Source organism: Cryptotermes secundus, unplaced genomic scaffold (assembly GCF_002891405.2).
Source record: "Cryptotermes secundus unplaced genomic scaffold, Csec_1.0 scaffold233, whole genome shotgun sequence".
NCBI lineage: Eukaryota > Metazoa > Arthropoda > Insecta > Blattodea > Kalotermitidae > Cryptotermes > Cryptotermes secundus.
Genome location: NW_019739213.1, coordinates 1,122,962 through 1,137,083, shown reverse-complemented (window position 1 = coordinate 1,137,083; position 14,122 = coordinate 1,122,962). Strand labels below are relative to the sequence as shown.

The following is a 14,122-nucleotide window of genomic DNA, read 5'->3' as shown; positions in this document are numbered from 1 at the left end:
CGTATGACGTTTTAGGAGACAGTAATGTGCCCAGCGTTTCTTAAACTTCCATTTAAGTAATCCGTCAATTCTTGCATTGGACGCTTCGTTTTTTTCGTCTTTCAGTAGGAAGGCTATCGCTGTTCCAAACATCAGACGTTGAAGAATTGCCAATAAAACTGTAATCATTACATCGTTTTGTTTTTTCATGCATTCCCTACTTCCCTTCGAGTAAGGGTATGAGTGAAGTGGTAGCACTTAACAAGATATTTGTTATATTTTCTGTATCCGTTTCGAACCGAGCATGGTGAAAGAGCTGACTGACATCGAATAGTATTTAGATAAAAGAAGGAAGGAGCAGAAATATGTAAGGAAGGAACGGTGGGAACATTTCTATTCTGTTTGATTCGAAAATATCGGGGAAAGAAAATGGAATGGAACGGATAGAGAACAAAAGGGGTAATCAATCATATCTATGACACGCTTCTCACTACGATTCTGTTTACTGGAGTCTGACTGGTTGCCTAGCGGAAATATTTCAAGCCACATCAGAGTGGAGCAAGCATTAGTTACCGGCTGTTGGTATTTCCGTCTCGAAACATCACTTTGGTTCGAGGGCACTCACAGTAAACAAGAGTAATACAAATATTATCAGTCACAGAATTAAAAAAACACAAGAATCTTAGTTCCTGCCTCAAATTAAATTCAGGATTGCAATTTCACAGCCGCATTTCCCTTCTAAAAGGCATTTTTTTCTATATCCATGGATTAGATTTCTTCTGGCAAACTATATCCATATTTAACGAAATTTATAGGATTTTTTAAAACAGCTCTACAAAGGTGGTCTAACGTAATACGGTGTGCAAGAAGAAGCTTCACAATTTGTACTCTACATCAAATGTTACTGGCCTGAAGAAAGCAAATTTGAGACAAGCGGGACAAGTTGCACTCGTAGGGATGTGGAGAATACATTATATTTTAGTCAGAGATCTGAAGACGCCTCTTGGAAGACTTAGACGTAGATGGGAGGGCGATAATTATGATTTTCGAATTCAGTGACTAGTGTGTAAGGATGAGAAATGAATTTAATTCGCAAACATTGGGATCAAATAATAATTTTCGTGAACACGGTGATTCATACTCGTATTACGTAAGAATTCCGTTGGACAGCTGAGCGAGCATCAGCTTCTGCATGAATCTACTGTATGGGATTCATTGCTGACGTGCAGCATGTCTAGTTTATTGAGTATATTTTTTTTTAAAGTTCATGAATTGAAAGAACCTAATCTGAAGAAACACAGGTCTGAAAGTGATGAATTAACATGGCCAAAGCGATACATGTCGCATGTTTGAAACGAAGTGTTCAGCACAAGATGTCCGCAGGAATTCTTATGCTCATACCACAACCACTAATATAGATATATTTTCTAAGGCAGTACGGAGTATGTCAGTCGATTTGCAATTTCATACCGATATATGTGGATTTTGTACGGATGTCGGATATTTTCATCAGAAGGATAGGATGGGATGGTATGATTTGGATTGATCTGGTTCAGGATAGGGACCAGTGGATGGTTCTTGTGAACACGGTAATGAACTTTCGGGTTCCATAAAATGCTGGGAAATTCTCGAGTAGCTGCAGAATTGGCGGCTCCTCCAAAAGGGATCAGCTCCATGAGTAAGTAAGTAAGTAAGAGAATTTTTTATTACTCAAATATCTAACTAAAAGTAAAAACACTACAACTTCATGCAGTGTACATGGAGAAGGTAAATTTATTTTCTTTGTGTTGGTACCATAAGGAATATTTCTTCTCTCCTGTGATGATTTCTATCGTTATAGTTCTGTTGTGCAAGGCCTCATACGTGCAGAGATTTTAACAATTTAATGTTGCCTGGCGTCGCGTTGATCAGGTAAATCTCTCCTTGTAATAGGCCATGGAGGCCTATAGGTTTGTTAGACATTTAGGTCCCAACGTTTTCTAGACAATCGGCTCACACATGGCAGTGAGGTCGTCAGCCTTAAGTGCCTGCCGCCCTTTATACCCATCAATTATTTAGAAGCTTTTCATTTTACTCATATAGTTCATTCTTCTCATAATAGACACCCATTATTTAACTGAACAGCATTAATATATTTGTCTTTGCAATGTAGAGCAGTGTGTTTTCTGAGAGGTAGGGATTTTATTTTAAAATATTTTGTAAGTGAAGTTCTGTAGTCTTTGAAAAGCAAGGAGTTAATTAAAGCCTACCTTGTATAAGAAAAAAGGAAGATGATGAACTTAAGACTTAAAGCGTTAAGAAGCCTATATCCACGTACTGAAGAAAAATAAATCAGTGACAGATATTGATAGAATTGAATTTTAATAAATTATGCTTGCCCGGTTTACCGTCACAGTTTTACCCGTGATATCCAGAGAAATGTTCTGGATATTCTGAGTTACCGAAGCATGCAATTGCTTTCCTCTGTGCTTCTATGCTCCCCTTTATCGCATACCTGAAGTTAAGCCTTCTCCTGTTTGTCACAGAGCACACGATATTACTGCAATGTTGTGGTTTGTCCGCTGTTGCAGGTGAAGTCGAGAGGCTTCTGCGCGAGTATAAACAGAACCAGGACATGGTACGGGGAATCGGAACCCATTTCTATCAGATCATTTACCCCGTGCAACTGCGCCACCATGAGAAGATGGGCATCTCCACGCGGGAGATAGGGGCACCCAAGGTAAGTCGCCCTTATTACGTATTTAACGACTTTCTGTTAATATTGTCACGTGTTGGGTGTGTCACGCGACAAATAACTCACTCTTACACTCCTTACAATTATTACCACTAGCAGTATCTCTTGACTTCTGGCCCAATACTTCAATGCGACGTCTCAACTATCCTTGGCCGTGACTGGATCCAGACTGTCTCTGGCGGCGGCTGTTCCAAGACTGTCTCTAACTCTGCTTATAGAGGCGTTATGCGGACAGGATACCAGACATCATTTCTCACGGTTCCGTTCCTACTATTTTGACAGTCCGCTGTTACGCAACGAGTGTTCATCTCCGGGGAGATTCGGCATTCTCCACGCAACTGCTCACTGTTATCGCGTTACCATGGAAGCATCTACTCCAAACACGTTACAATGTTAATGTGGTTATGAACAGCGAATTTGTAACTTTCGGTGTATTTATTAGTAAGCTGGATGTAATTGGCTAGGATCTTGCCTCTCAGACTTACTGACATGACTATGGCCGCGCCAAAGCTCAAGCTGTTAGTCGCTGGCTTCCCATCGCGGCGGCCTGGGTTCGATCCCGGGTCTGATGAAGTGGGATTTGTGGTGGACAAAGTGGCGCTGGGGAGGGTTTTCTCCGAGTACTTAGGTTTCCCCTGCCAATCTTCATTCCACCAAATTCTCCATCATCATAATCACCTGGGGTAGGCTACAATAGGCCAATCAGTGGCCGCAGTGCCGAGTGGACCCAGTTGGACTCCACCCCCCACTAAGCGAATTAAATTAAAATTAATTACTGACATGACCGAGGTTTTCAGCTGATTCCGAATCATTTCGTTGCGTATTATTTTCTCGCAAGTTCCTTCAAATAATTCAGTTTGGAAGTTTATATATTAAAAATGTGCATTTTCAAGGCCAAGTAAGTGAAGTCAAATGATGCATCGAAAGGAGACTATGGTTTCTTGATGTGGACTGAAGTTGAATGGTGATGGATGCTGCCGCTGCTTCACGAATGTCGCAGCGATAGGATTAAGCCTCTCCAGACCTATAGAGCAATAACAATACCTTGTCTTTAATTAAGGAACGTGCAGTGATATCAAAAGGGTTCTGATTATTGAAACTCGGTAAAATGATAATAACCACAGGGCATTAAGCCCATCATACGACACATTAGAGATTAAACGTAACACACACTGCTGCCGCGGTCGTGTGCGGCGAACGTCTTCTGCAGTTCGTAATCCACAATTTGATTGAGTTCCATTTATATATATATATATAATGTAACGTGTTTTGAATCCAGCTTACTAATCAAGCTTACTAATCTATATATATTGTAACGTGTTTTGTCTACTGAAGACGCCGTTCAGATTGTTAATTGGTTTATTTAACAACCTACAAGTCGTAACTACAAATACTGATAACACTGTTACGGGTTTACACACTCTACAAACCCTACACAATAGTCTCTTCACCCTATCTTCAATATAATACACGTTCCATTCTTCTTCCCACGACTGCTGCTATATTTCAACTAACTTATGACGTCTTCTTCACGTTCACGATTCACTCGCCACAACTGAACCCGGCGACTGATAGACTTCAACTGTCTTCGGCGGCTGCTACATTTTAACTCTCTCCTTACGCATTCCAGTCTCCCTTATAAAGCCTCAGCCGGACAGCGGAAAACCCACATCGCTTCACTGGTGCGCAAACGCCGTGTTTACAGGCGTTGCTGGGCAACGCAGCTGAGAGTTATTTATCGTTGCGTAGCAACCAGCGCGCTTCGGTTCGGCTCGGCTCACTTCGGCTCTACTCGGCACGTTACAGACAAACACCGCTTTCCTTACTGTTGCGTAACCTGGCAACCGACCGTTTATCAAGGGTCTGTCTTCGTGGTAACTCATTCCACCTCCCGTTGCCCAGCAATGGTTGGACATGTCACACTATACGTATATATGTTTTTTTTTGCTTTACGTTATTCTGGAACTCTGTGACGGAGTCATGCACATATAACACTATTCCAGTTGTCTATGTAATACATATTTAATTCCATATATAATTTAGTATATGGTATGTCACGAAATTGGGTAGGTTTAACTTAAGCAACTGATAAATTAAATCCAATCAAAATAAGCAATAAATTATATTACAAGGTATGGAAGCAGTCTCTTTGGGTTTACCTATGTTTATGATTCTGAAAATCTCCTGGAAATACTGGTAGAAAATCTCTACAAAATAAAACCGTCTGGTTACTTTTCTGTTCAAAACGTTACCCTACTTATTTTCTTTGTTAAGTGAAATGGTACCATCTTCTATTCATTCAAGTGTTCCATTACGTCTGTATTTTGTTAGCTTACTTTTTATTATCTTTGTAAAGCGAAATGGGGCTATCTGTGGTTCAGGTCCATTTGTGCTGTAGAACTCCAGCTCAAAAACTTTTTTAAGGTTCAAGCACCAACCTTGCTCCAGTTAAATGGCAAACAGGTTATGTTCACGTTTAAAATGTTAGGCAGTTACTGACATCAAGTTTTGGTCCTGTGGGTTATTACACAGTTATACTGATAGATGGATATAAACAGTTCGTTAGAACATATGCCTCCGTCTTCATGATAAAATGTAGCCAGTTTGAAAGCATATATATTCTATGTAGGATCTGAGGTCCTCGCAGCGGTCATCATACAGAGCACTATGACCTGGGATAAGGTCATGTAGTCCGTTGAAAGCCAACCTAAATTTCGGAGGAAAATATCTGCTCCATCTTCGGTCAAAGAATACTCCGAGCAGGAAAGCAAAGTGAAAGAATTTTCTCTTCCGAGAATTCGGTTGACTTTCAGCGATCTACCTGGCGTTATATCCCGGAAGGTAGAACTCTATATGTACTCTAATTCTGACCATACTTTGCACTTGTTGCCTTTAAACCTGATGTGAAACACCGCGTGTCTCATTTTAAAGTTGACAAAACACTTTGGATCAACGGAAGAGAATGTAGTACATGGGTGTTGTAATGTCTACAATTCTGTTACCGAATGACCCAGTTTGATGCTTCTGTTCAGTTACCGTCGCCACGCATCCAATGCAGTCAAAATTCAGATCGGCGGGGAACCAATCAATACATGATTCAAATAAAGGTACTGTTCTTCATTAGTTAAGCACTATGTTATGAAGACATATGAGGGAGTGGAGGTATAACTGTCTAAGGCATGTACTGTCTTCGCTCGCTCGGAAGCCGGGATCGTGGGTTCGTATCCCACCCAGGGCATGGATGTTTGTGTGCGTTTTCTGTGTTTATCTACAGGTAGAGGCCTTGCGACGAGCCGATTCCTCGCCCAGGGAGTCCTACCGTATGTGTAAGATCTAGAAAAAAAAAACCGAAGTGAACGGAGAAGTTAATGGAGGTGGGCCTAGGCCCACTGGGGCTGTAGTGCCAAGGGGGGAGGAGGTATAACTCCACCTTTCTTCACGTCGGCATTAGATAAAGATGAATGGTGAGCTTTACTCCCCGGCAGATTGACACCCGGGGAAAGATATCCCTGTACCCTGTGGATAAGCTGGTAGACAACCCCTAGGGCCGATCTGAACGCTATAGAGGAGAGAAAATTCTTACCCCTGCCTGTAATCAACTTTTTTATTGCTAGTGGGGTGGGACTAAATCCCTTGTACTGCGGCCACTTCTGGCCTATTGTACCAGCCCCAGATGATATGTGAGGGTGATCGTGGAGCAATTGATGGAATGAAGATTGGCAGGGAAACCGAAGTACTCGGAGAAAACTCGCCCCAGCGCCACTTTGATCACCACAAATCGCACTTGGCCAAATCCGGGATCGAACCCGGGCCTCCGCGGTGGGAATCCAGCGATTAACCGCTTGAGCTATGGCGCGGCCTGCCTGGAATCTCACTCCGGCCGTTAAGCCCCTAGTCCGTTACTATACCGACTGAGCTATCCTGACTCCTGTTTCCTTGGACATCCTTTCCAGTTCAGTGTTCTTCAGTAATCCTCTCACCCGACGCTATGTTTCTGAGATACTTGCAGCGTCAAAATACTAACCGCACGTAAAAGTAGTTTTCAGTTCCACCCTTCCCTAGCATTTTCATTCTTCAGATGTTGAAGTACATTGCTGTCGCAAGGACAAAGAAAACCACGCGGTATTTCCATTTCATATTGAATTTGAACAGGGGCGTGAAGTTGACCACTCAACTCCATCAAGTGAAGAGGTCAATAATGGTGGAGTTATACCTCCACTTCCCCATACGTCTTCATAGTATCGTGTTCAGTTAATTATGTAAACACAGGGTCATCTTTACCTATGCAAGCGAACTATCGTGGTCCGATTGAGGTACTATCAAGACATTTGTCTGGACGGAAAAGGAAAATCCATGAAAAACCTCATTCAGGAAAGCTGTTATCCTGGCCGAGATTCGAACTAGGTACCTCCTGAACACCAGACAGAAGCGTTACCGTATGAGCCTCCTTGCTCCCTCGCGAGAACTGAGAGCTGGCTGCACATTGATGCGACATGTTGAAGTTGGTGCTTCCGAGCACTGCAAGCTTTCTGCCTATTAATTGGATCCAGAGCCCTGAATAAAGGAAGCACTGGGACTTCGCTGGCCATTATATCTTCGTCTTCCAGAGAACAGAGAAAAAATACACGTCGATGCTCCTATTGATGACGGTTCTGATGACGAAAACTTACTTCCTGTTTATGTGCTCCAAGCCATCAGTGCGACCTCTGTGCAACCAGACTAGTGTTGCTCTATCGTTCTGTATTGATTGATCCGTGTTTACGTTTTCCATCGTGACGTTCCACCTTCCTGTATTCTTTCTTTTCGTTCTTCAATTTATTTCTTTCATACAGACAAAAGGTTATTTCTACCAAAAGGAGAAAGAAAATAAAAGAATTGGAAAATATGTAGGGAATCGCATAGCAATAGAGGCATTGTGCTTGCACTAACATGGTTGCTACAAAGCAAAGTCTTATTACTTTTTGTTTAATATGCTATCGAATAGACAAAACTCTGTAGTGGTGACCTGCTCAATTTATGAGGTTCAGATGAAGGTAAAGATTCCCCTGTACATATCTAATTAAACATTATGGGGGAGTGGATAGTTATATCTACGTTTTCTTGACCTCGGTTCTAGTTGGAGGTCACTGGTCAGCTACACGCCCCAGTCGCTCTATCCCCTTTACCCACTGGGTAGGAAGCTAGGTGGCCCCAAGAAACAGTCTGAATGATGCGGAAAAGAGAAAATTGACCTTACCAGCACTCGAACCCCGACCCTTCGATCGTCCAGTCCGTGGCCAGTCGCTACACCGACTGCGCTATTCCAGCTCCTAAGGGCCAGATTCTGGTATGGAAAATTCACCGTATTTATTTATAATTAAGGGCCACAGATATTTTCAATTCGCGTCCAAATCTTGACCATAAAAAACAAGGTTCTAAATGTAGGCACAGCATAACATTTCAGACGGGTTCGTTCTGTCATTGTCCCTAACTGACTAACTAACTAACAAACTAACTCTATGGAGACAAAATCCTTTCTCAGAAATCAACCGTCGTTTAACTACTCACGAATTTTCCAATATTTTGTGGAATACAAGTGTTCATTAACTTGTTAATAACAGCCCATCACTGGTCTTTATCCTGAAACAAGTGAATTCAGTCAAATCCTGCAAGATCAAGTTTAATATTATCCCCATATACATCTAATTTTTCCTAGTAAGGTATTTCTCTGTGATCTTCTATCGAAACCCTATATGAGTTATTTTCATTTCACATATGTACTGCGTGCCCTGCCCATCTCATCCTCTCTGACATTACAATTCTGGTTTTATTTTAGTAGTGGTAAAATTTGTGAAGTTCCGAATTATACAGTGCTCTCCAGTCTTCTAATATTTCATCCCTCCTGGCTTTAAATATTTCCTTCAGCACCCTGTCCTTGAACACCCTCAGTCTTCGTTCAATGTCAGAGACCGAGTTTCACACCCATACGAAAAGAATAGGCAAGATTTAAGTGTTGTATAATTCAATCTTTAAGTTTTTAGATAATAGACGAGAAGACAAAGCGTTTTGAATTTAATATGGTGGCCTACAGACTCGATGCTAGGCAACAGCCGCAAGGTAAGCAGTTATACAACGGTCATTGTTAAGTACTGGCTCTGTAAACAACGGCCTTTGCTAAGGAATGGCTGAGTAGCTAGTACGTGGACGTACGCAAAAATGGATACAGCAAGAGAGGAATGATGTTTCTGTGCGGTCCGTGCCTAGGTATTATAAGCAGGGCAGATGGAGTAAGTCATAAAACGTCATAAGAATGAACATGTTCTCAGTATACGATAAGGCGAAGCCAGGCATAGAAAATGTAAGAGGCTTAAACTCGGCGGTGGTCAAACTTACGACTATTCAAGCATTTAAGCTACCTTTGCAGCATGAGATAAGTAAGATAGGCATGATCTGCCTTGCAAAGCCTCTACTGAGAGAGGACTTGTATTGTATACAAAGCAAGAATTTTCAATAACACGCTACGTGTGCCACACGTACACTTGACTAGGACAAGCATATTCATAAGAGACAAACCCATCCTCTCGTCACTGGGGATGTTATATAGGGACTATGACCGCAAGGGTTCAGTTGCAAAATAAATATTTGATCGTGATCCTCAAGGGGCTTAGCGTCAAGACGAACTGATTGGCGGTAAGCCTCCAGTCTTAAAGTAACTCTCTCTGAATTTAGCCGAATGAGTTAATTGTGGGACAGTTGCTTGCCGTTAAGAACATGAGCGCATAAGGAGAAAACATTATTAAGATCCGTCACCAGGCAACGACTGGTGAAAACACAGCTGACTGAGAAGATATAGTAGGTGTTGTGGTGAACTGTGAGTGGGTGAATTAGCAATAGCGCTATAGTTTAGTGTAGTTTCGACCTAAAACTGTTTAATAAATTCAATTACGAACCCAAAACCCACATACCGGTTGTCTCAGGATGAAAGGTCATGGAGAGAGGGAGGTCACGGCTTCGTTCATTCTAAGCAAAAGTGTACAAGTACGTGTGTTCTATTCAGAACGGTTTCTGAGATAAAGCTGTGGATGTTACCGCCCACATAAAGGAACGTCAAGATGCACTTAGACGAGCAACACACCAAGTTCTCATACAAGTTACAAATTGCATTAATGTTGACGGTGGAATTTTTGAAGATGTATTATACTGGTAAACTGTGCCAACTGGACTCCTGAACAATGAATGCCGGTATTAGAAACAGTATGTAATATCTCTTACCTATCAAGGATTTTGGAACTTTGCAGTGAAATAACTCTACCTCGGAAACCGTTCGGAATAGGAAACATGTGCATATATACTTTTAGTGATTAGAATTGCCGACATTATGACTTTCTGTATGGTCACTCCATACAAGTCATAATATGCTTTAAATTTTTTGACGAATGAAATTTTCATTTGTTGCCGTCGTTCCCGGGATATCATAGTCGGTATAGCGTCTGGCTGCGGGCTGCAGGACTGAGAGGTCGGAGTTCGAGTTCTGGTAGGGTCAATAATTTTCTCTTCTCCACGCCGTCCAGATCGGCTCTGGGGCCCATCCAATGGGTACCGCGTGCTATTTCCCAGAGAAGTAAAGCGGCCATGGCGTGAGGCTGACCACTCACCTCCTACTAGTACTGAGGTCAAGAAAATATGGATCTATACATCCACTCCTCCATACGCCTTCATGGCGTAGTGATTAATTAGTTAAGTGCAGGAACAACTTTACCTCTACCTTTACCGTCGTTCTCATGGATTTGAACTTCGATATTTTTCAAATGATTTATTTGCTGTCATTAGGTTATTGTTAATTCGTGTATTCTGACGACAAGAGGGTTACATAAACGTGTTTTCTCTGTGTTTATTTCTAGACCAGTCTTCCCACTAGCGTTAGAGCTTCTGTGTTTTTCTTTATGAACGTCCTGCTACCCCCAATCATGAGCATGTTGTTATTGTCCCTACGGTTTTGAAAATACGAATAATGGTAACTCTTATGGAAAAAGTGAATTGAGGAAAATGTGTTTTTATAACTAGCTATATTGCTTGTTCGAAACGTTTTCCGGGGGAATACATATTTAGGGAGTTATGATAGAACACAGAATAGCATATGGGTCATAACGTAAAGCGTTCGTTATTTTTGTGTGATTCCAAAGAAAATTAGCAAATGTCGACTGGTTATAGTAAAACTCTCCAGTATGAAATCTCGCGAAAATCATTTCAGTGTTTCTCAAGTTGTTACATGCAAAGAGGCAGAATGACGAACGGATAAACACACAGTCAGACACGACGAATCTTATAGGCCCACGTTCATAACTTTCAGTTACTAACGGAATTAAACTCATGCTTGCTGCTTTTCAAACGAAATATTCAGATCTTCACCAATTAAACAGTTTCTCAGGAAACTCCGTACAAATTATCTAACTCCACGGAACTGAATCCTTCTTCAGAAGTTTCTAGTCTCTCACCAACTGAAGAAATTGCAAGATCTTTTTTTTTTCTTTTTTTGGAACCCGGTAGTTAAGTGCCTTATTCAGGATATCCACTGGTCAGTACCCTGAATGAGATTAATCTGGTCCCAAACCTCACTCCTTGTTTCTTTAATATCACAATATTGTATTGCAGCATCCTGTTGCATTTGTATATCACTCGTGCGATAATTTCTATCTCTAAGGCAACGCAAACCATTCACAGTCTCTCTTTATTTTAAAATGTCGTTAAAATCACATTTAATTGAAACATGTTTCGGCCTTACAAGGCCATTTTCAGGCACCTGTTCATCAGTTGAAACTGCCGTACTGCACTGAGTTGTATGTCAGTGCATCCTATGCTATGTCATATCGTCGTTCGCACTAAAATATTTGTTTGAGAGTGAATACTCTCTTTTCCCTCCTCGTTATTTTCATTTTATGGCGTCCATTTTGTGTCTTCTTCGTGTGTAGTTCTCAATAAACGGCCGTGTATTCCTTGTATTTTAATAATATCAGTTTGTGTCCTCCCTTCTCTTTCTACGTCTTCCAAGTGGTTTCGTCCATTCACATGTAACTGGGCGTAACTTCCATGGACGTAATACCTGGGAAATTTATGTAAGGACGAGCTATATTTTCAGCGTTTTCGTGGTTTCTTGACTCAAACTAAACCGTTTTCTATAACAATTTGATTTCTAAGCCACCATATATTATTTAATCTACAAAATTTATCCCCACCAAAATTTGTCTACTCGTCTTTCTTCGAAAAAAAAACTCAAATATTGAAATCTGTGACACATATCAATGGGAAACAAGAGTGGATCGTGAGTTACGTAACATGGACAGTTGCGTGCATGAAGACTTGTCGACAAGAATCTTAACTGTTGAAATAAGTACCACAATTGACTGTCTGATTGTTCCATAAAGAATAACTAGTGGGCTCATCTTGTAAGGAGAGCCACAGGAAGTTTAAAATATGTTTGTAGTAAATGACTTCTAACCCGTAAGTGGGAAAATTAAATGAGAAAATAAATATGCCAAGTTTTAGTGTATGCCATGAAATTTAATGAAGTTACTGAATTAACCACGAGATTGCTCTACTTCCCGCCGACTGAATTTCTACATCTGTCTCTATGCACAGACGCAATTTATTTCACCGGATTTAATTTTACGCTTTTGTTTTTATAGTCTTAAAAACACCAGATAAGTGTGAAATTAAATTCCATAGTTAATCTTTGGTAGTTAATAGTACACATGACAGCTGATTCTATTTCTGTACGTGCAGCTTAAGGTGTGTTAGCTTACTTAGGACTTACAGTACAAAGCAGTAATTTCCTCAAAATCTCTTCTCAGATTTAGCGTAAATTCTACAATCGTAGGCTTTTACTGCATATCAAAATATCCTGCCCATTCAACAGAAAAGAAAAGTGGTACGGTCTTACACTTTCCAGATCCATTGTTTGCAATTTTGCAGATGTAATTGGACTTTTCATTCACTCTTTTATCAAAGGCTGTAGATTCCTTTGTTGGGCCCTAAATTCTCCTTTAGTTCTGTAATCTTTTTTACACAGACGGTAGGACCCTTTGGACGAGTGATAAACCCGTCTCAAGGCCTCTAACTGCACACAGAAAAACAAAAACATACAGATACATGCCTTGAGTGGGATTCGAACCAACGATCCCAGCGTTCGAGCGAGAAAAGTTAATTCATGCCTTATACCGCGATACCACTGTGATCGGCTGTCAGTAGACGTTTACGAGATTAAATGTATCCCTTGGGCAAGTTCTTTATTTCGACCCTCTGGGTTGAGACATCAAGCAGTCTTTTATATGTTGGTCAACTGTTGAGTTACACGTACATTTGGCCTTCCTCTTCAGATTCCATCCAGAAATTGAACATCGGCGTCTAGTGGATAAAACTCCTTCATTTTGGGGAGATACCTGATTCAACTCTCGGCCCGGATACCAAATATTCTGACTGAATCGTTTAGTGTTTTTTTTTTCAGTTTCTCCAAGCAAATATCCAAAATGTCCACATAATACCATAAAATAGGCTGGGACCGTTTCCTTCCATATTCCTCCCAACTCATCATTAAATAATTATTCTAGAATTTGAGGCTATAAATTCTGAAACAGGTCTACTAAGAGCGTCAATAATTATGTAGCAGAAATATAAAAATTTACCCTGAAGATGGAAGCAATAAATTCCTCTTAATCGTTGGTTATTATCTAGTAAACTACAGGGTACCATAACCAAGAAGACTATGATATTCTTGAAATGTATTTATTGCAGGTACAAATTTACACACACTAAAACTTGTTATGATTATTCATCTTATGTGTCATAATTAAAACTTAACAAGTTTCAGTGCTTGTAAATTTATTATAGTTGACAAATACGCACTTTTTAAATACTTTTTAAATAATTTTATAAAGGCAAGCAATGAAATAGATTAGCGTAATTAGGGCACCTGATGATGGCACTATGTTGCCGAAACATGTCGTGAAGTAACAGGTGAAATTGAGTGCACTACAAGACGGCAACTGTATACATATCATGGATGAAAATCAGTGCAACAGAACGCTAAAATACAGCACTACAAATTATTCACATAAATTCTGTTTTTCAATTCGTATTCGGAATGACACATTTGTATGAATTGGCTTCACTTGAACAAAGTTTGAATTAGTCGCTTGCTTTGTTTAGGGTTGAGGGTGAGGGCACGGGTGGTTAGAGATGTATGCAAAATGTGAGCAATGCCTACGCACTTCGAAACAGGTCATTTCATATATTATTTCATTTTAGAGATATGAAATTTTAGAATATGTTTACAAGATTTCTCTTCCTATCCTCTACTTGTAAAATATTTTTCTAACATGCCCATACCGCGATCCGCGTTGTTTCTTTGTGTGTCCGACGTGGAATTTGCTTCCC

At 40.6% G+C, this 14,122-nt stretch overlaps 1 protein-coding gene across 1 annotated transcript in view; it reads left to right on the top strand.

Moving 5' to 3' along the window:
• Positions 1-2,554: 2,554 nt before the first annotated feature.
• LOC111871667 (disintegrin and metalloproteinase domain-containing protein 22) overlaps positions 2,555-14,122 on the top strand; it is a 499,258-nt gene continuing 487,690 nt past the window's right edge. The window contains exon 1 of the mRNA XM_033754341.1: positions 2,555-2,698. Within this exon, the coding sequence (XP_033610232.1) occupies positions 2,594-2,698 (105 nt within the window). The 5' untranslated portion in view covers positions 2,555-2,593. The remainder of the gene's footprint in view (positions 2,699-14,122) is intronic.